The 24,099-nt window shown below is 39.2% G+C and overlaps 1 protein-coding gene across 2 annotated transcripts in view; it reads left to right on the plus strand.

The window, feature by feature from the left end:
- Positions 1-19,967: 19,967 nt before the first annotated feature.
- The window catches only part of LOC149224791 (Acyl-CoA N-acyltransferases (NAT) superfamily protein), an 87,670-nt gene continuing 83,538 nt past the window's right edge, over positions 19,968-24,099 (plus strand). The window contains exons 1-2 of one of the 2 annotated variants that reach the window (XM_089386261.1): positions 19,968-20,264; positions 20,514-20,585. In XM_089386261.1, coding sequence (XP_089242387.1) covers positions 20,246-20,264; positions 20,514-20,585 — 91 coding nt within the window. In that variant the 5' untranslated portion in view covers positions 19,968-20,245. Of the gene's footprint in view, positions 20,421-20,513; positions 20,586-24,099 lie in introns of both variants that reach the window. The other variant, XM_089386260.1, reaches the window with a different exon arrangement.

The following is a 24,099-nucleotide window of genomic DNA, read 5'->3' on the forward strand; positions in this document are numbered from 1 at the left end:
TTTCAAAGAAGTGGTCGAAGATTACTGCGAAGAATCAGGAAGTAAGCTGAACAAAGGCAAATGCCATATCTACTGCTGGAATACCCCTGCCTCCACATTGCAGGCCATTTCCAGTTGCTTTGGTTTTGCGGCTTCCTCGTCTTGGTCCTCCTTCAAGTATCTAGGTCTCCCTATCTTTTTACATCGCGCTGTCAACAGAGATTGGCTGCCCCTGCTTGAAAAGTTCGAATCTAAGATACATTCCTGGGGCTTTAACTGGCTTAATCTGGCAGGTAAGTCAGTTCTAATAAAAGTTGTCCTCAACAGCCTCCCCATATATCAATTTGCAGTGATGCTAGCCCCTGCTGGTATTATGAAGAAAATGGAGGACCATATCAGAAAATTCTTTTGGAAAGGTGGGAAAGCCAATGAAAAGAAAATCCCTCTATTAAGCTGGATTAAAATCTCCATGCCCAGATCGGAAGGCGGACTGAACTTTAAGAACATTAGAATGCAAAACTTGGCGTTGGGTGCAAAATTGATCTGGAGGATTATAGCCCCAAAGCCGGGGTGGGCTCAGATCGCCTTGTGGAAAAAGTACTTCCGTGGGCAGAGGAAAAGGTGTCTTGATCAACCAAGAGCAAACACTGGCTCGCCTATCCAAAAGCTTTGTGCAAAATCCTTCTCCCTAATCAATGATCACGCTCACTGGATCCCTGGCAATGGCAAGCAAATCAGAATTTGGGAGGATCGTATTATGGGCTGCGACCCTCTGGCTGATGATAGATCCCTGTCTGCGCTGAAAGATTGGATGCATAATTCGGGGTTCAATACTCTGTGGGACATATCTAAATGGGAAAATGGATACTGGCTCAGCTGGATAAATTTTGAGACTCCTCAGTCCCTAACCAAAGATCTGCCTATTTTCTTAGACTTCCTCAATGGTAAGGCCCCTACGTGCAGCAGAAAGCAAGACACTTGTGGTTGGGGATCGTCGACTGGGTGCTATTCGGTGTCCCAGGGATACAGGCAGCTGCTATCGCATCCTCATGTTCCCTCAGACCCGAATCCATGGAAAGGAGTCTGGCAACAAAGCTCGCTTCCAAAAATTGATTATTTTTGTTGGCTTCTCTGCCACCAGTGCATTTTGACGGACGATAGACTCCTCAAAAGAGGCTACCATGGCCCCTCTCGTTGTTCCTTGTGTGGTGAACAGTCAGAATCCGCTGCGCATTTGATGCTGCACTGCAATTTCGTGGCCAAACTCTGGAACGCGGCCTTAGGCTCTTGGCAGGCGGGCATCACTCTCCCAAACAACATTCCAGAGTTGTTCTCGAACTGGAGGACGTCGTACCCTGGAGGCTCTCCCCAAAATGGTCATCTCAAAACCACCTGGTGTATCCTCCCCAAATTAATCTGTTGGTTCACCTGGTTAGAAAGAAACCAGAGGATCTTCAGGGATAGGAAGAGAGACCACAATACTGTCTGGATTAAAATTAAAACTCAGCTCAAGGAATGCGTTGGGGAGCAGTTGGATGGGGCAGGTCTGAGCGACCTCGATACAGTTTGGAGTGACTCCCTGGACCTCCGTTTCAACGAAATTGCCAGGCCCTCTGTTCTCCCTAAAGACTGGCAGATCCGTCTTAATGCCTCTGATTTCTTGGTTTTTTGTTCAAAGCAGGCTCACGCTACCCTCTTCTTTGATGGGGCTGCCAAAGGCAACCCGGGCAGATCCGGTGCAGGTGGAGTTGTCAAGAGAGCGGATGGCAAAATTGCTCTCAGATTTGCCTGGGGAGTGGGCTTAAACACCAGCATGCAAGCTGAAGCTCTGGCCCTCTACCAAGGACTGAAGCAACTTATATCCCTCGGAATCAGTGATGCAATAGTGATGGGAGACTCGCAGACTATTATAAAAATTTTCATAGACAGCTCTACCCCATCAGATCTAAGATTGTCCAGGTTGATCACCAGAGCAAGAATCCTATCAAACTCCTTTCAGAGTTTGAAATTCTACCATGTCAAGAGAGAAAATAACAAAGAGGCTGACGTTGAAGCTAATAAAGCAGCCCTTCTCCCCCTCGGAATCATCCTCAGAGACGGAGAAGAAAGCCGGGACCCCATCCCTTAAACTCCTGGAGATTATGTTTTACTGTCTCTTGCTGAAGCAGTTTGTTTGCATCTTTAATTTGGGAAAAATAGAGGCGGTTGCCCGGAAACCATATTGTAAAAATTTCTGGTGTAGCATAGGAAAAGAGACCTCGGACCTGAACAAAGAGCTCTCTGAATATTGCTCTGCATATTGTAATCAGAATTATGGCATTTCGACCAGAAAGTAATACATCTCTCTAACCGTTTCTGTTAAAAAAAAATAAAACCCCAATAAATTAACCTTGGATTAGAATACAACAACAATTCCTTTGACTGGACCTACAAAACCATTGGCAAAACCATCATGCACCCAAAAATCACTAAAAGTGACAACTGTTAAAAATGGACGCAAAAAATTGCCCAAACAATTTTGGGTCACTTCCTTGAACCCATGCAAGGGGGCTACCGCCCCCTTAGATACCCCATTTGAACACCCATGTTCATGTTTCATATAAATCGCGTAAAGGCATTAGTTGTGGAAAGAATATAATACATACCCAACAATTGGAAGTAATATTCACCTCATCACTAAGTTTATTTCTAATGAAGGTTTCTATAAGCAAGGCTTTCCTTAAGTGGACTTTGATCACACAAGTGTTTCCATTAGTGAGTTAATATTAGTGGATTTAGGTGGGAGGGTAAGTAATTAGTGGGTTTGCAGTGTTAATGGGTATTAATGTTTTTCGGTGGGAGGGTTAGCACCAAAGCTTCACATAAAACTACAACTTCAAAACATGGTTTATATAAACTTTAATTCCATTATAAAAGGGAAACATGGAATCATGCATTAAAAATACCAAAAAATGTTATATTTACTGTTTATAATGATTGTGATGGTTATTTACATATACATAGATCAACTTTGGTCTATCTAACCTTAGAAAGGTAAGCAATTCTTTGGTTTGCTTTAATTTTGTTTTTATGTGAGAAGAGTTTAAAAAAACATCTTTAAATCACCCTAGTTTTGATGAGTTTAAAGTTTAGGAAGGTTGGTGTTGAAATAAATACTTTGTAATTGAGATCTAATTTGTGTGTATGCAAGACATTTTAAGAGAAGGTGTTTTTCATCTCCAGCCCTTTTTAGTGTCACAAAGATGACAAATCCTTTCAATCCATGGCAATTTAGGAATTGTCCAACACCCTATTTCACTATGGATATCATGAGAGTTTGTTCTTATATATATATATATATATATATATATATATATATATATATATATAGGAACAAATAGCATTTCATTATAATGACTGGAAATGGGCTAGGTCCCTTACAAAATTTAGACTTGTTCTATCTGCATCTTCCCTCTCCTTACATTGAGTATGGACCTTCTTGCTACCCCTATTATTTACATATTTTCTATTGGGAAAACTATAGCTATATATTCTCAAAAAAACTCCTGCATATTCTATACAACGATATTGCATAAATGGAGATTAAAACAAACACAATCAGATACTTCCAGTCTCGGCATCATCACCTGCAGGCTCTCCCACAGACTTGTTCAGTTCCTCTGTTTCAATCTCTTCTTCTTCCTGAACCCTCGCAACGGCAACAACAACATCCTCGTCTTCTTCTAGAGCTCTTGTAGCGGCCTCCTCGATATTATCAGCGTTAATGACCGATGAATTTCCAATCCCAAACACTTCCTTTAAAAACCAACCATGGTTGTCTCCACCATGATTTCAATATTATCAACCTTCTGCTGGACACTTTGAACATCCATGCACAGACTTTCCATGGTTTTTTGCATTAGTTCCGAGTCTTTACCTAGCCCAGATAATTGGGCATAAATTACCGCCATGTTTTTGTTCAATTATTTGACAAATTCTGTTATGAAACCAGCTCAAGAAAAGATAGAAAAGAGAGATCAACACCTTAGAATTCAGCCTCTTCGAGGGGGCAACCTCCTTTACATTACATAAATGAACAATTCTTGGATGATTCAAATGACAAAACCTCCTTTCTATATATAGGAGTCTAAGGAGTCACAATATAATCCAGCCGACCTAACAATAATAATATAAAGCCACAAAAATAACAATAGAGGGATTCTATGGGCACATTAATAACAATATGGGGGCAATGGGGGCACAACAATATAAATAAGGGGTATAACTACAATAGTAATGGGGTAATCACTAGTATTATAGGGACCCAACATGCCCCTCTCCTTCAAAAAAGTGTTGTCCTCAACGCTTGAGTAGTTCTGGATACTTCTGCATAAAATTCTCATCCTCCCATGTGGAATCTTCAGCGGATAAGTTCTTCCACTTGATAAGATACTCTGAAATTGATCGATTTCGTAGCTGTCGAGTTCTTGTTTCTATGACTGCTTCCGGTTCCAATATAATTTTTCCTTCCTCGTCAAGTTCTGGCAATATTGTTTGAACTGGGAGCTTGTCGCCTATAACCTTCTTTAAACATGAAACATGGAAAACTGGGTGCAATCGAGAAGCTGCAGGAAGCTCCAATTTGTATGCCATAGTACCAATCTTTTGCAACACCTTGTACGGACCATAATACTTTGGTGATAATTTATTATCCTTCTTAGCTTGCTTGAGGGACATTTGCTTATATGGTTGTAGCCGTAGGAATACCCAATCACCTACATCAAAACTTCTTTCACTGCGATGTTGATCTGCCTGTTGTTTCATTCTATTCTGTGCCAACACGAGGTTATCCTTTAAGAGTTGGAGGACTTGTTGTTGATGTTCGATGTGATGTTCCACTGCCTGAACCTTAGAATTTTCTCTTAAATATGATGTGATGGATGGTGGTTGATACCCATAAAGTGCCATAAATGGGGTCATTTTTGTTGCTGTATGAAAGGAAGTGTTATACCACCATTCAGCCAGAGGCAACCATTTGACCCATTGTGTCTGTTTATCAGATACAAAGCAACGAAGATATCCTTCCAAACATTTTTTTACTATCTCAGTTTGCCCATCAGATTGAGGATGATAAGATGAGCTATGAGCTAACTGAGTACCAAGACAAGAAAATAATTCTGTCCAAAAATTTCCAGTGAAAATGGGATCTCTGTCACTTACAATAATCTTTGGGTTTCCATGTAGCTTTTGAATTGTTTCCATAAATGCAGTAGAAACTGTACTGGCTTTAAATGGATGTGATAATGCACAAAAGTGTGCATACTTGGTAAGTCTGTCAACTACCACCATGATGACACTCTTTCCCTCAGACTTGGGTAAACCTGTGATAAAATCCATTGAAACCTCCTCCCAACGTTGGCTTGGAATGGATAAAGGTTGTAATAGACCCGGTGTCTTAATTGTTTCAACTTTATTTTGTTGGCAAACCAAACATTCTGCCACAAACTTTTGAATATCTGATTTAAGGCCATCCCAAAAAATTCCTTCTTAACCCTGTGGTAAGTTTTTAAAAATCCTGAGTGCCCTCCTAAGGGAGAAGTGTGCAATTCCATAAGAATCTTTTGTTTTAGCTGGGAATTCTTACAGAGGTATAAGCGATCTTTGTACCATAACGAATCATTTTTCCAGCTAAATGTATCAGACGTACTGGAATCTTGTTGTAGCTTTCGAATAAGTGCCCACACTTCTTCGTCATTCTTCCATTCCTCCCTTGCTTCATTTATCCAATCTGGTTGGATAATAGAAATAGCGCACAACAATGCTTCCACATCCTCATCCTTTCTTGAGAGTGCATCTGCCACCACATTTTGCTTCCCTTTTTTGTAGATGATTTCAAAGTCATAACCCAACATCTTTGTGACCCACTTTTGTTGCTCTTCAGAGGATAATCTTTGTTCTAAAAAGTATTTAAGGCTATCATGATCCGTTTTTACCTTGAAGTGTCTTCCCATTAGGTAGGGTCGCCATTTCTTAAGTGCATGGAGTATTGCCAACATTTCCTTCTCATAAATAGCTTTTCTTAAAAACTTTCCCTTGATTGGACGACTTTCAAAAGCAATGGGTCTTTCATCTTGCATTAGAACAGCACCAATTCCATTTCCTGAAGCATCACATTCCACAATAAAGGTTTTTGTGAAGTCCGGTGTAGCTAAGACCGGTGCTTGGCACATTGCCTCTTTAAGATGTTCAAAGGCCTTTGTTGCTTCCGGAGTCCATGAAAATGCATCTTTCTTCAATAATGTTGTTAGAGGTGCTGCTATTCTCCCATAATTCTTAACAAACTTGCGATAATACCCTGTCAACCCAAGAAATCCTCGCAGATGCTTTATGGATGTGGGGATTTTCCATTCCTTAATGGCTTTAATTTTGCTAGGGTCTACCTTAACTCCTTCATGAGATACAATATGACCCAAATATTCCACCTCCTGGACTCCAAAAAAACATTTGGATCTTTTGGCATATAATTGTTTCTCCTCCAATAGTTGTAGCACCCTGTCAACATGTTCAACATGATCCTTCCAAGACTTGCTGTAGATTAGTATATCATCAAAAAATACTAACACAAATTTTCTAAGGAATGGTTTGAAAATTGAATTCATCAAACCTTGAAATGTTGAAGGTGCATTGGTAAGGCCAAAAGGCATGACCAAAAATTCATAATGACCCTCATGAGTTCTAAATGCCGTTTTCGGAATGTCTTCAATCTTCATTCTGATTTGATGATATCCTGAACGAAGATCCAACTTGGTGAAGTAAATTGATCCATGCAATTCATCCAGTAATTCATCAATGACAGGAATGGGGAACTTATCTTTAATAGTGAGCTTGTTGAGCTCCCTATAATCCGGACACATGCGCCATGATCCATCCTTCTTGTGCACCAATACTACTGGAGCAGAGAAAGAACTTTGACTCGGTTGAATTATACCAGCCTCTAGCATTTCTGCAACCATACGTTCAATTTCACTTTTTTGGACATAGGGATATCTGTACGGCCTGATGTTTGGAGGAACACTTCCTGGAATCAGATGAATAGCATGATCATGATCACGCATAGGTGGGAGACCTTTGGGAGTCTCAAATACCTTGGAATGATTGTCCAGGACTTTTTGGAGATCTGGAGAAATAGATGATTCCAATGTGGAAACATCTAGCGAACATAATTGTGCAATTACACCTCTTTGCTCCTTTTTTAGAAGCTTTGTCATGCCATTAGAGCTGATTATCTTTCCTGGTTTCCCTGCAATACCCCTTAATTCAACTTCCTTTCCTTCCACAGAAAATTTCATGAAAAGTTCTTGAAAATTAAAAGCTATTGTACCCAAGGATTGTAGCCATTGGACTCCTAGTACAACATCAGCACCTCCCATTGGAATGGAAAGCATTGGGCTAGTCAATACATATTCTCCCATGGATAGCTTGATATTATGGCACTTTCCAGAACAATTTATTGTTCCTCCATTTGCAATCATCACTTGACACTCTGGTGCTGGATATAGGAAGCAATTCAATTCTTTTGCTACCCTACAATGAATAAAATTGTGGGTGCTTCCTGAATCAATCAACACTATTACCTTTTTCTTCTTGATTTGTCCTTCTATCTTGATGGTTTGAGGAGTGGTAATTCCCGCCAATGCATTACAAGATATGGTCGGATTTATTTGTTCTTCATCTAGGCTTTGTTCCTGGAATATATCCTCTTCTTTTGACCTTTCTTGCTCCTTTTCTTCTTCCTCTTCACAATCTATGTAGAATAATTTCTTCTCAGCACACTTATGACCTTTTGTGTATTTGCTATCACAATTGTAACAAAGCCCTTTTGCTCTTTTTTCTTCCAATTGTTGTGGTGTCAACCTTGTAGGTTGTGGAAGACTATGGGCAACAACACTTCCGTCTTTATAGTTGTGAATGGTATGCTTCCTAGTTGCCATAATTTTGCTTTCCATTTTTCTTGCTAACCTGAATGCCTTCTCTAATGAATCAGGTTCCCAAAGGCGCACATCATGTTGGATATTATCCTTTAAAGACCCTATGAACACATCAATCCTATGCTCCTCTGGAATATCTTTTACCCTTATGTTCAATTTTTGGAACTCCTCAATGTGCTCCATTATTGAACCCTTTTGTTTGAGACTTATCAATTGGCTAAAAAAAGTGTTGCTTTTTGTATCCTCATAATGTGCTATCAATTCTTCCGTAAAAATTGCCCAAGTGATAAATTGTTTACGAGAACAAAGCCATTGATACCATACAAACTGATTTGGTTCCAAATATAAAGTTGCCATACGTACCTTTTGTGTGTTTTGCACATTATTGAGATCGAAGAATTGCTCCATCTGTAATATCCATGTGGCGGGATCCTTGCCATCAAACTTCCTCATATCGATTTTGGAACATGGTGAGTCTTCGATCCAACATTAGAGTCTATGGAATCATGATTAACATTTCTTTTGTTCTCATCATGAGTTTCCTTTAGTACTCTTTCACCCTTAGTGACCATTTCTTGTAGCAACTTATTCATATTTATCTTCAATTCTTCCATCTTATCATCCATGCCATCAATTTTACCGTCCATGCCATTCACCTTAGCTTCCATGCCATCCATCTTAGCTTCCATGCCCTTTATCTTAGATTCCACGCCATTTATCTTAGCATCTGTTAGCTTTTGTGAGCGTGACATTTGTTGCACTTGTTCTTGTAATTTTGATATATCATGTAGCATTTCTTCCTCTTCTTCATGAGTCATGCTAGAGCTTTCAGGTTCCTTACTAGGTGTTTGCATTTTCTTTCCTCGGGGCATCAGTTACCGATAATAATGCTTTACTATGCCCTTTGAATTCCTTCAAACCAAGCTTATGCAAAAATTTAAAAAAAAACTACACACCTTTTTTTCTTTGTAGAAGCCTGATATTGAATCTGATGTATCTCTGTAATTTCGAATCATCCAGTTCTGAAATTTTGACTTGTAGTAGCCTTCTATGTCCTCTTTCCAATGCCACTAGTCTGATCCAAATTGGATTCTCCAAGAAAGAGTTATGCACAATCTCCCGCAGTGACCTTATTATAGACTAGTTCAGTAGAGCGAACTTGTACGAAGTGCCACGTGTCACTGTTTCAACCTTTGACTCTAAAAAATATATAAACGAAAACTAAAGTCCGTCCTCTTTCTGTACCTTCTTACGAAATTTCAATCCGATGCTCAGAAAGAAAGTTATGACGATTTTCCCCAGGTCACCTGTTTTGAGTGTAATTCAGGAGTCTGCAAAAAGACCAACTTCCTCAGATCATATCTTCGAAAATATCGCCCGAAAAGCTCTGAAATTTGGGCCCAAGGTTCAGCGCGATTTCTTCTCAAATGGGTTTTTTTTGCGACTTCTGAAACGTCACAGAAAAAAAGTTATAGCGAAAATGCCACGATGACCTGTTTGGAGCAGCGAAACCTTAGAATCCAAAGCTCTGATACCAAATGTTATGAAACCAGCTCAAGAAAGGATAGAAAAGAGAGATCAACGCCTTAGAATTCAGCCTCTTCGAGGGGGCAACCTCCTTTACATTACATAAATGAACAATTCTTGGATGATTCAAATGACAAAACCTCCTTTCTATATATAGGAGTCTAAGGAGTCACAATATAATCCAGCCGACCTAACAATAATAATATAAAGCCACAAAAATAACAATAGAGGGATTCTATGGGCACATTAATAACAATATGGGGGGCAATGGGGGCACAACAATATAAATAAGGGGTATAACTACAATTTTAATGGGGTAATCACTAGTATTATAGGGACCCAACAAATTCCTTAATCACTTGGTTGCAATAGCCCTCCACCAGGCTCTCAACTCTTACATGCCCCACACCATGGCCAAATCCTAAGCTTCCAGGACCAGATCCTCCCCCACTGCCATTTCTCGCAGATGACATTTTTGCAGCAAGACGCTTCTGCACAATGAAGATCTTGTGGTTAACTGACCGGAGCCAACTGAGGTATATAACGACCTGATCCATCCCGATATTCCTCCCAAGCTTGTCTTTCATAAATACGAAACAATGCAGAGTCTTTTCAATTCCTATTCCTTCCATGTTTTCCATCATCCGAAACCAAAATCGAGCAACAATGGTTCCTTCATCCCCAAGGGAATCAATTATATTGCAAATTTTGGTGAGAAAATGATGCCTCATCACCCACCTATCCACATACATGAATTGTCGTTCGACAGCACCACAACTGTGAATTAACTCACCACCTACTGACCTTGTATCCAAGATACAACGAAGGTACCTCGGGGGACTATCCTTCTTAACTACCATCGCACTAAGATGCCTTGGAGAGATGGCCTCCTTAACTACTCCCTTAATGCTATGACGACCCATACCCCTAGTATATAGCGTCATCCAAAAGCCTTCGATCATGGGATGGGACATGATGTAATATGATGGTTTATGCAAATTCGACCGATTCCTAATATAACTCTCATGTTAGCTTGATTGTCCGCCAGATGGTTGTTGGCGCGCAACACGTGGAACAAGTGAACTTTCTCAATTATTTTTAACATGTATGTGATCCTTACCATGATTGAGGATGTTTCTTCTTCTAGGTGAGTGACATTCTTGAGAAGATTATTACATTTTTGGATGATTAGCTTGGAATCACCCACTATATTCAAAGTTTTGAAACCTTTATCCAAGAATATTTTCACTCCTTGCCAAAGTGCAAGAGCCTCAACCTGATTATTGGTTGTAACACCAAGTCCCCATGCGTATTTTACTTATGTATTTTCTTTGAGGTTGATTATTACCCCTCCCACTCCAGCCTCCTCGGGGTTACCTTTCGATGCTCCATCAAAATACAATTGTTTGTTCCCGACTTTCCTTTTCCATTCAGTGAATTCATCTCCTTTCAATCTAATACAATATTTCGGGGTTTCATGAGATCTTAAACAAGGGGCTTTTAGAGTGGGAGGGGAGATCCTGAGCCAGATTTTTTTGGAACTAGATAATTCTTTCATGTCTGAAGCATCGAAGCCTCGAGAAGAAATGACCTCAAATAGAAGTGTCAATCCTTTAATTGTAGCAGTTTCAAAGCTATGACGCTGATTTTGAAAGATAGCCTGGTTACGACACAACCATATCGACCAACACATATATTTAGGAAATGCCATCCAACAATGCCTTAGCAAAGGATTTGGAGAGCAAGGGAATTTTTTTCCCAATGGATAAACATATCACTCCAATCATCAACAATTTGGGGAACAAGGGCCAAAGGAGATAGAGCATAGTTCCAGACTTCCCACGAGAAAGGGCAGTGACAAAACAAGTGCTTAATTGATTCCTCTGCATTGCCACACAATACACACCTGGAAGGACCACTGATTTTCCTCTTTTTTAAGTTTTATGTTGTCAGAATTTTCTCATGAACCAACTCCCAACAGAAGATGTTTATCTTAGGAAAACCATCACCATTCCAAATTCGCCCCCACAGATTAGAAGGGAGAAGGGTGGGCACAAGATTGGATAAAAGGCAATAGCCATCCTTAATGCAATAATTTTTGCTTTTCCTCCCAACCAAACACGCTTGTCCAGTTTGCTCGTGATTATAAAAGCTAACCCAAAGAGGCTTTCCATCAGAAGATTCCACTCAGTGTGAAGGTGATCAGGTAAATCTAGAGAGAGCCACCCACACCACATGTCGTGATCATCCCAGCAAGAGATGTCCGCAAGATGGGAGAACCCATGCTCAACTAGCCATCCAGAGAGAGATGGGTCTATACCATTCATAATCAATTTCAATTTGAATGTGTTTCCCATTTTCAAGGAACCAGCCAAGATGATTCAGGATGAGAGAGGATGAGGCTTTGCAGAGTCTCCATATTTTTTATCCTTTCCTTTCCCAAGATTCGTCCTCCAACCTTGTGAGGTGATTTTTATGGAAATATTTCCTAATAAAGGCTTTTTTCCACCACTCATTGGAGTTCGAAAGGAGCCTCCAAACTAGTTTTACCCCCAACACCAAGTTCATTAATTCATGATCCTTTATTGCCAAACCTCCCAGCCTCTTAGGTTACTTTACTAAATTCCAATTTACAAGATGGAATTTGTGCTTGTTACTCTTTCCTCCTTGCCATAAGAATTTCTTGGTAAGCTTGCTTATTTGTTGATTGATGTAGCCTAGTGCTAAGAGGCCAACACCTAAATATACAAAAAGGGAGGAAAGCACCGATTTAATAAGAGTGACCCTCCCTGCCAAGTTGAGCCATCTAACACCCCAAGACTGCACTATTCCCTGATGTTTCGAAGTACATTCCCCCATTCTTCCACAGATAATTGTTTTAGGGAGATAAGAATCCTGAGATATTTGAAGGAAGAGTGATGAAGATCCATCGGGATTCCCAACAGCCAGCCTATCGCATTCAGCGAGTCCCCTTGGCAATTCCAACCAATTAAACACATTTCAAATTGTTGATAAAACCCCTGGAGAGAAGGAGGAACCCATCAAGATTTTTTTAAAATCTTGATGCAATCGCTAAGGAGGCTCCACCAATTAGAAGAGTATCATCAGCAAACTGGGAGTGATTAATTCCTCTAACATTTCTTGCAATGCTGAGACCCGGAAGGGATCCATCCAACCACCCAACCTCAAGGTTGCTACTAAAAAATTCAACCATGATTATGTAGAGAAGAGGGGAGAGGGGGCATCCTTGTCGCAACCCACTTGAAGCGGCAAAGAAAGGCCCAGGACACCCATTGATAAGAGGGGCAATCCAAGGAGATCCAATACAAGCTTTGATCCAAGAGATAAATTCAACATTAAATCCTAATTTTTCCATAACAAGAAAGAGGAAGGAGTGATTTACCTAATCAAAAGCATTTTCCATATCCAGTTTGATAACCATCCAACTTCTCCCTCTTCATTGCTTGAGTGCATTGCTTCCTGTACCAGGATGATATTATCCAGAATATTCTGGTGTTGCATAAACCCACCCTAGTTCTCAGAGATAATGGAGGGGAGCAAGGGTTTAATTCTGTTGGCAATGATTTTCGTCAGAATTTTATAGGAGGAGTTGCAAAGAGAGATAGGGAGAAATCTGGAGAAGGAGGTAGGATTGGCTTCTTTTGGGATCAGGGAAAGGAAGGCAGAATTGGTGCTACCCCCCAGCTTCTTTTTGACTCTGGTGTAGTTCAACATTTGAATTAGATATTTTTTAATAACATTCCAGAATAAACGATAAAAAATGATAGAAAAACCATCTGGTCCTGGAGCCTTCTCAGGTTCCAGATGCCATATAGCATTGTGAACTTCATCTTCTAAAATTACATCAGAAAGAGACACATTAGAGAGCAGAGAGACAACCTGGGGGAGAGCCCGAAGGAATTTAGGAGCTCCATCAGAAGAATTGCACTTTGGATTGAGGAGAGATTTGAAATGATTGTATGCCTCCTGTTTAATTTCTGAAGAGATATTGATTGTCTGCTCACTCTCCACCTTTATTTCCTTGATTCGTTTCATGTTCTCTCGAGCCATTGCTTATTTGGGGAAGAATGAAGTATTAGAGTCTCCAGCTTTCAACCATAGATTGCGATATTTGAGCCTCCACAAATTTTCTTCCTGCCTGCTTAGACTGAATATCTGAGAGGAGAGATCTTTTTCTTTTTGAATATGTGATTCTTCAATGTGACTTTTCTCCATCATATTATAGTGTTCTTCTAGTTCTTGGACTTTTTCTTTCCTTTTTTTCCCTGGAGGCTGATAGTTTTCTTTGAGCCACTTCCTTAATTCATTCTTGACGTTTTTTTAGCTTAGATTCCCATACAAAGTTGGGGGAACCTTGTATTTGTCGAGTCCATGATTGCTTTATCATATTCCCAACTTTTTCATCTAGGCACCAGTCTGCATTAAATTTAAATGGCAGTGGCCCAAGGTTTTCTACCTTTTCCATGGAGATCATAATGGGGCGATGATTTGAGTCTCCCAGAGATTCGATAGACGAGGAGAAATCCAAACCATTAAGGAGCCAATTGTTGTGCAACAAGAACCTATCTAGATGGGCGACAATGAAATGATCACCGACTCTTTTGTTCGACCAAGTGAAATTCCCAGACTTGGGTTTGATATCAATTAGATCCCAACGTTCCATAATTTCCTCCATTCTATCTCGGAAGGAATCCCTGGCCGAAGATCCACCTCTTTTTTCTGATGCATTCAGGACTGTGTTAAAGTCCCCTCCCATTATGCTGTTAATGTGGTGGTTCCCTTCCTTTAACGCCTCTAAAGAGGCCCAAAAATTTGCCTTATTAGTGTGCAAAATTGGACCATAGATGTTTATGAAGGATATTTTTTTCCCTGTCTCCTTATCTTCCAAAAGAGCCATTATCCAGGATTTTGTCTTTATTTCCTCTACCAGGGTAAATTTGTTGTTCAACCAAAATATTCCTAGGCCTCCTGAAGCTCCCCGTGAGGGCTGAGCTGACCCCGTGTTGTCTCTCCAGAATTTTCCTGCTGCTTTCATAATTTCAGCTTCTTCTAACTTTGTTTCCTGAAGAAATACTACTAAAGGGGATTCTTGTTTTATTAAGTCTCCGACTGCTAGGATTTTTGTAGGGGTTCCTAGCCCCCTTATATTCCAGGATATAACTTTCATTAATTGGGGGTGGGGGAAGAGCGACCACCATCCTTACCATCTTTGATTGGTTTTTCCCTTTCAATAGTTCTGGAATGACTGTTTGATTCCCCAACTTTTTGTTTTGTTTTGCTTCCCTTTCTCTCTGTGTCCTTTTATTTGGCCTTCCAGCTTTCTTATTGGAGTCAGTTTCCTGGCTGCTGCACTCATCAACCCAGGTTAGAGTTTGGGATAAGTTCCAAGTTACCACATGATCCAGACCTTTGTGCAAACTACTTGGTGGAGCTTCAGGGATAGGAGTAGACTTTGGTGGGGAAACTTCACCCCCACCCCTTTTGGGCTATTTTATGCTACTTCTCCCTCTTCTCTTTCCTATCTCTCATCCACGATTGTTTGGAGAGTTGCTTCCATCTCCATGTCCCCAATACTTAGCACTTTGAATGGGTTCGAAGAGGAAGGAACCAAATTAGGGAATCACAAGTTTCAAGGTTTTAAAAATGCTCCTTTGCCTTTCAGAGATTTCTTGGGCTTTTGCCACTGCTCCTCTTGTGCTGCTTGGACTTCCAAACTTTTATCGATTCCACTTTTGGAGCAGTCTCTGGCAAAGTGACCGTAATCATGGAAATGCCTGCATTTGAATGGTATTTGTTCATAGTCTAATACTTGTTTGTGCTTCCATTTTCCCAAATTTGAATCGATTTCAGCTAGAAGTCCTTTCTCCAAGTCTACTTCCACACAAATTTTAGCACAGGCAAACAGAGAGCCTTTTGGTTAAGCCTTGTCCAAGTATTTCCCAACTCCATTACCAATAACCCAAAGGAAATCATTGCTCTAGCAGGAGATAGGAAGACAAGGGAGCTTGACCCATACTAGAATGGCAGTTGGGATGTCCTCATTGCAATTGAAATCCAGAGTCCATTTATTTAGATACATCCCTCTGGAGCCAAAGAAATATGGTCCATTGCGAAATATGACCTCCTTATCCTTTTTATTTTCAAATAAAAAGATAAAAAAACCATTACCAACAACAAAGAGAGAAATTTCACCTATCATCATAGGAGTCCATGTTTTCTTTATCCAAGTCTCCATAGATTTAGGAGAAGGCCACATACCAGTAAATTTCCTGATTAAAACCCTCTCAAAATATACCAAAGAAATACGCTTAGCATCGTTTGCCAAGGAGATGTCCTTCACCTCTGAGTTCTTCTTGAAGAATTTGGAAGACACGGCCACGACAGGTCGAGGGCGCTTCGAAAGGGAGGCCACTATTGATTGGAAGGAAAAGTCAACATCCAGAGGGGGAGGGGGGGAGCCCCCTCTGCTGCTACCATTCGAAAGATTGCAGGTTCAAATCGATTCCCGTCAGAAGCGCAGCCCAACTCGCAACCTTTGGAAAAGTCTCAATATCCTTGTTCTTATATTAGCAATATTGATTTTCTTCTTTACACTAGTTAGAACAAAGATATTTTTTAATATTTTAAATTAGGGTTGATCACCTTATTAATAATATCCTATTTTTTTCTCTTATCCTATGATTCTTTATTACACCACAATTTTTTTCTTAACTTTAAATGTAATAGTATTTTTAATATAGTTGATATTTTGCAAAGTGATATCTTCCTCAATTCCCCATGTTTTAGCCAAGACTTGGCATATTTATTCTAACCCTGCTTGAGTTGTAAGTGGTTTTGAATAGAGTTGGAAGTGATCATAGGAAGCCTTTTGTCATCCATGTTGTTTATCTGGTTCTTGTACATTGGGTACCTAGTCATACCCATTGCTCTCAATGGAGAGAAGGCTCATTTTATGAGGAGGACCAAATAGGGTGTATTGCCTTTAATGTTAAGATTATAAGTTATAAAATGCTTCTATCTTTGCTCAACATTTCTCCACGATTTCCTAGAGATGTTGTAGCTCCAAGCTTCACAACATATGAGATATTAGGAGTGACAAGAGTCTTAAAGAGGAGTTTCTTTTTATCACATAAAGGTCTACTGATTTATAATTGTTTTTTAAGGCCTAAATAAGCTTGCCACCCTCCATTCATCATTTTCTCAATGCTATAGTTCCAATTAAGTTTGTAATGAAGATAACTTCCAAGATATTTATATGACGTCACTTCCTCCAGGCTATTATTGTCATACAGGAAATTAGCATAATTGAAAATTTTGAATTAGGTTATCATTACTTTTGTTTTGTCACCATTAATAGCCACACCCATATTAGAGTATAAATTCTTGATAATTCTTACTTACTTATTAAGATCATAGAGAAACCTAACCATAAGAATGGTATCACTAGCATAGAGAAGAAGGATGATAACCATTTCAACTAACATCATGCTCACACAACCAACTTCTTCCAAACAACCCTCTATATATGCCAAAAGGGGTAGGGGATGAGGAACAACCTTGCTTAACTCCTATATTAAAGTTAATTTCTTCTCACTAGCCTTCTATGTTCTTCAACATGACAATTCTATTCTCACACAACTTTATCACAATAGTTCTCAACTCGAAAGGAAATTTTATCACTTCTAACCTATTACAAAGGTTAGTTCTAGAGACCATGTTAAATGCCTTACTAAAATGAATGAACCAAGAGATAAGATTAATTTTACTATTATAACACTCCTTTGTAATGATCCTTAGTGTAACAAAGTGGTCCACAATTAAATAGTAGCTCTTGAACATGGCCTGGACTTCAACCCTTTTTCCCTAGATTTTTAGCCACATGTTGATTTATTTGCTAAAATCATTCCATAGAACTTGGATAACTAAGACCTTATATTTAGAGGGGTTGTTTTTATATTTTGTTTTAACGATAGGTGTACTGAGGCTTTAAGTCCATGTTTTAGAGAAATTCGACTTGACTTCTAGGCTAAAGAGCTTGTAAATGTGAGGAATGGGAATAGGTCCTCCAATTTAAAAGATTTCTACTTGGTAGTGTTCATTAACCTTACTTTCCCTTTTGTGAGCCGCTTAACCTCAAATTTTATGTCTTCTAAAGAAAACACTCTAAAAAAGATCTGAGTGTTGTCCATGACATAAAAAGATTCATAAAACAATTTAAAATAGGAATTTCAATCCCTTAAGGAAATCATAGAGGTACTCTCCAACCCATTATGGAAGAGATGTTGTAATGTCTTGCTATGTTATGTTATCTAAACATTTTGACTTAGTCAAATTACATAAAAATAAAGTAAAATAAAATAAATAATAAAAGAAATAGTTATAATTATTAATTAAAACATTTTGATAAGATCAAATTACATAAAAAAATTAATAATCATAATTAATAATTATTAATAGTTAAACCAACCAAGATCCTTAACTCTAGATCCTCAAGCATGGAGAGGGATTAAATCTTTTGAGGTGTAAACCTTTCTATTAAGCGGCAAGAGGGATCAAATGTCTCAAGGTGCAAACTTTTCCTCACATTTTGCATTCAAAAAAGATGTTTACACCTTGAGAGATTTGATCCCTCTCGACCTTGAGAGATTTGATCCCTCTCGATGCTTGATAGATCCAGAGTTAAGATGGATCTAGGCTGGTTTAATAAAAAACAAAAAGAAAAACTTCTAATTTTATTATTGAATATTATATTTAAATCAAATACAAACATTAAGTAATAATATTTTTTAAATATAATAATATTTTAAAATAATATTTTTGTTTGCCAGGTTATGTGAGTCCTGAGATTATTGACACACCTAACTTGTGGCTTGAGTAGCCACGACCCAAGGGCATCTAAGTCATCAAAATCGCTTGGAGATTGCACCCAACCTGAGCTACACCAATCCTTATCATGGCTAGATTTTTGCCCATAAAGTTTCAAACCGATGACCTTTACACTACAAAGTGCCTTAATAGAACACCCTGTCACTATTTGCTCCACGTCCTAGGGGCAATACTATTTTAAAATATTATTTTTAGATTTTAAATTTGTTTATTTTAGAATAAAGCCTCCAAAATGTTAATTTAATTATCAATAATTTTTTCCCCTCGGAAAAATAGTAATTTTATTCAAAGACAAAATTACATGTTGTAGATGCTAAAAAGCATATGCATACTATCTGTTCCTGTTTTCACAGAAAGCATAAAAAAATAAAAATAAAAACTATTCTTTTCTCCCTTTCTTTTTTTCCACCTTTCGCCAACCTTCAGCGTTCGGAGTGACGGTTACTTAATTATCAATAATTATTAAATAGAGAATAAGAATTTAACCTCCACAAATTTTAACGATAATAAAGATAAAAAATTGAAATTAATATGAAAAATAATTATACCCCTTTCACTTTTTAATTTAATTAAAAAATTATTATAATAAAACTTTTATCCAGGTATGTCATTTATAGGAAGTGGAGACTGAGGTGCGCTTCATCCTTGGATGCCCTGTCTACTACGAGATCAGAGGAATGTTTCATTGCTTGTTCAGAGATTCTCGGATCCTCGCCGACTTTTTCAAGTACCCCGATTAGAGATGTTTGACCCTATATTTGCAAGAGGCTTTTAGGTTTCGAGCGCATATTCTTCAATCTCCCATCAACCCAGACCCCATATAGAGGATCACGACATTTTTCAGAGTACTACCTTCAGACAGGGGCACCAAGAGATCGATTGATACCAATACGTATGCAGACTCCAGATTAGTGAGGCTTTGTGGGACCTCGCCCTACCACATGAGATATCAACAACAATTCCATCTCAGATTTGTTCTTGGGATACAGACTAGGTCCTCCAACGTTCAACAGTTTGTGAACCCCCCAGGGAACGATTTAGTGGACGACTCTGCACTTGCCATCGGCTCTTCATCGGGCCAACAAACTTTGTTGAGTTTTTTTAGTGTTATTCATTCAACCTCATATGTTAGGAGAGATGGGTATGATCCTTAGACCTATTAGCTTCTGGATCTTCTCCACTAAGGCTAGATGTTGATTTACTTCATGCATTGTATCTTTTATAGAAGACCATTTGGTTCTCCCACTTTGTACATACATCAACGTACTCAAGAGTCCCTTTAACCTACTTTGTAATCATTAGTTAAACATAAATATAATTATCTTATCTTATCCACTATATCTCCCTTTCTATATATATAATTTATATATTAATTCTTTTTATACTTAATAATAAAAACAATAATTCAAAATAAGATTAATATTAATAAAATTAGATTAATTTTTAAAATTCAATAATCCCCGCAACCACCACTTCTAAACAATTTTCATCTATGGGACATTATCACCATAGCCCTACCAAGATCGTTCGAAAAGTGTACATACAAACAATTAGCAATCGCTAATCAGATGCAAATAGCATAATACCTTTATCAAGTATAAATTGAAAATGTAAATCAATGGAAAATCGTTTTAGAATCGTGGTTTGGTCTCGAGTTTTAACAACCTCGATCAAAGGAACAGAAAACACTATTCTGATCGGATTCAGCTTAAAAACTAAGCAGGGAATTTATTGTTCTGTATATCAGTGAACAATGTCTACATGATTTTGGTTTTGAATTTTACCATTCCGATCAGAAAGAAAACACTCGCGGTATTTGGTTGGGATGGTAATTTTCACCGTTATTGTTTGAGTTTGAGTATAGAATGAAGGTCAGTTTAGAAGGTAAGCAGGTGATTTTTGTTCCATATATGACTGAGCACGTCCCCACATACCATGAATGGATGAAGGATCCCGCCCTCCTACAAGCAACTGGCTCAGAGCCCCTTACACTAGAGGAAGAATATGTCATGCAGCAATCCTGGACAACAGACCCACAAAGTCTCTCTTCCTCGCAATCTAATTCCGTGTTTCCATTTGAATTTCCATTAATTTTTGCTCGGAGTGATAACAATCACAATTGAATGTCTACAGAATGCACATTCATTGTACTGGATAAGCAGAGAATTGAGGGAGACTTCGTCCATGGGGAACCCCATGTTGAAGGTGTTTTTTAATCCCTTGATTTCCTTTTCTTTCTCTTCTATTTTCTATGGAATATAAAAGGAGTAGGTAGATCCATGCTCATATCTCTGCATTCAAATGATTCCCTGTGATTTATTGATTAACATCATTACATTAGTATAATTAGTCTTAAATGAGTGGAAAAATTGTAATCTGTGATAAGTAGCCCTAACTTATCCTTTTATCCCATTTTTTAATGTTGTCAATATTCATAAGCTCTGAAAGGAATTTTTCACTAACATACCACGAACCTACCATAAAGCATTGTCTACCTTAAAACCACCATTCTTCTAACTGCATTGAAAACTTTACCAAAATACTTAACATTAGCGACTAAGCCTACAAAGTTGTTGCTGCCCATCTCCTTCTCTCGCCTTGGTACCCTGTTATTCTGGAATTGATAGCTCAAGGATAAGGAAATTCTTCTGCATTCCCAAATCCTACTGGCTTACTTAGAGTCAGTGCATTGATGCCGTATATGTTAACAGAGACCTGACCAGGATACCCGTTAGTCAGTCCGTTGACGTTACTGTTTCTATTCTCATTCTCCTTCCCATTCTCTATCTGACAATATATTAGTACAGTACCAATCAAGTTAACATGCATAGCATAAACCGGGAGGAGGAGGGTGTTAATGTTTCTTATTCCCCCCCAAACCCCTAGCCTGCATATATAGAAAGCTTTTTCTTTTGTCCTTACCTATAGCAGTTATTAACTAAGTCATTCTATGGTACAGAATGCTGTACTCAATGACAGTTCAAGGCCTTAATATTAAGAGCTGCTGGTAATGATGGGTAATTGACCTGGCATCATCATTGCATTTCTTTTGACAATATTAAGACATTCCTCTTCGTGTGAGAATTTCCATGATCCTCCATTTCTGGTTTTGGCATTAAAGCCCTTTTATCGGCATCCTCCATCTCACCACTTGACCCTAATTACCTGATTCCACAATCCTAATCCATACCACAAATCCTCTCACCTCCTCATGCTGACTTCCCGCTGACTTAGAAATTACCTACCTGGTAACCAATTGCAAAAATGAGGCAACTTATAAACATTGGCCACTTCCTGTAGGGCTTGCCCTGAAAATGAAAAGATAATTTCTCCATCACATCCATTGTCCATTCAGCACATGTGATTAAGATAAAGTTGGGATTGATGATTATGATGGATTGACTTGCATTGATGGAACTAGAAGCGACATCCTTTTAATTTCTATAATTATGAAAATCTCTGCTCCGGTTTCCAATATTCACCCTTTGGTAACTTGTTTTTCTTAGTACCTTCCCAAAAATATTTAATTTTCTTTGAAGTCTGCTCCTGCTCTGCCAACCTATATCCTAACTTGTTCTGTTCATTTTAACATGAAGAAATTATATTTCTGGGATTTCTGAGGCCAAAGCTTCTTCCTTGAGCATTGCATGAAGTCCCCTATAAGTATTTGCCATAGTCACCAAAACTTGGGAGAAGACATGTTTTGTCCAGAGAGTCAAACTTTTTTTTCCCCTTGGAAAAATCGTAATTTTATTCATGAGACAAAATTACATGTTGTAGATGCTAAATAGCATATGCATATGAGTTGTTCCTGTTTTCACAGGATACAAAAAAATTTAAAAAATTACAGTCTGCCTATTCTTTTCTACCTTTCTTCTTTTCCACTTTTCGCCAACCTCCAGTGTTGGGAGTGGATGTTACAATGGCCAACTGATTTTCATTTGGATTTATGGGGTATTCTTTGTCTGAGTCAGAGCCTTCTGATCCGTGAGCTTGTTTGCTTCCACTTACTTCCACTTGGGTCTCTTGTTGCTGTGGGAGGTTGCAGAGATTGGTGGGGTGTTTCTCTTCCTTTTGTGTGCTGTTCTGGCCCTTTTGAGCATCTGATTCTGCTTTGTTTTCTATTGTTTCTGCTATTTCTGCTTCTTCTTCCAAGGGGTTCGTATACTGCCAACCTTTTGGCTTTTTCTGTTGCTTCTTATTCCATTTGGGGTCTTTTTTGGCCAGTGGGCAGGCACTATGGAGGTGGCCTGTTTGTAAACATCCACGACATCAAAAAGCTGTATTTTCGTAGTCTAATGGTTGGGTCCACTGTGAGTTGTTGAAATTCAATGTGATACTGTCTGGTAATCCCTGGCTGAGATCTACTTCAACACATATCCTGGCAAAAGTAAATATTCCCCTTGTAAGTCTGTCGTCATCAATCTTTAGGAATTTTCCCAAGGAGTTCCCAATGGCAATTAATACATTATGATGCCAGAAGTGTAATGGGAGGTTATGCATCCTAACCCAAACTGGCATTTTTGATACCACCATAGTGTTGGCATCGAAATCTGGGAACCAAGGGGTCATGAAGAGCCCAACATTGCCCCAGAACCATGGTCCCTTATTAAGGATATGTTCTCGTTCTTGTGCTGTGTTGAATCTGACTATGAAAAACCCCTTGGGACATAGATATATTTCACAATTTGGTGACCATGCAGCATGTATCCATTGGTGCAAAACATCAGATTTTGGCCAAAAGCCATTAAATCTACATATAACTGCATTGTTATAGAGATCTGAATATAAGCCATTTACCTCAGGCATTGAGACTGTGAGGACAGGATTCTCAGGTTTTTGTTCCACGATGTAGGGCCCTGGTAGATCGGCCATTGTTGCTGGTTTGGTTTGTGCTTTTGCCTTTCCTTTGACTGCATCTTTAAAAGAGCCTGTGCTTCTTGTGCTGGTTCCAGAACATCCGCCCCGCAGACGTAGATTGATTATGATAGTCGAATCTTTTACAATGCCATAATCCTGAAGCGTGTGGTTATCCTGCAGGCTGTGTCCTGAATAAATCAGATTTTGACTGCTTGCTGGTATACCGTGGTGAAACTGTATTTCTTGCCTTAAGTCTTGAATCCTCATCCCCTTCCGGAGCCTCCAACAGAGATGACTGCCTTCCAACGTTTTGATGAAGATCTGTATCGAGTCTGCCTCTGTAGCGTGCCTGGCATTGCCCTTTGTTAGATGCCCGCCTGCGCATTCCATGAGGCCTCCCAGGTAGGGCTTTGCCCATCCCAGTGCTGTGTCTATGCAGATCTTATCATCAGTGAGATCCTGTTCACGGTTTGGCAACCAATCTGGCTCTCTTTTACGCATGGTTGTTGCCGTGTCAGTAACGGGAAGGGGCTCCATGGGGCATAGTGGTGATAGTTCTGAATACAAAGCGCCCAGACGGATACCCCAGGCACACTTCTGCTCTGCCCAGTCCACCAGAAAGAATTTTCTTTTATCATTTGTCATAGAGCCGTCGAGCTGGTAGAGGACAGGGAGAAAACAGTTGTGATCGACCGGATCTGGCCAGTACATGGGCCGATCTACCATCTGGCTGCCCTGATTAAAGATCCCTTGTTCAGATCTATAAAAAACACCTCGTTTCAGAAAGGGAGAGGTTGTCCATGTCCATTGTGGAAGCCCCATATCCTCTTCTACATCCGGCTTCCCAATCTGGCTCTCT

Source organism: Pinus tabuliformis, chromosome Q, assembly GCF_031772625.1.
Source record: "Pinus tabuliformis cultivar Carrire ecotype Pingquan chromosome Q, CPIR1, whole genome shotgun sequence".
Taxonomy (NCBI): domain Eukaryota; kingdom Viridiplantae; phylum Streptophyta; class Pinopsida; order Pinales; family Pinaceae; genus Pinus; species Pinus tabuliformis.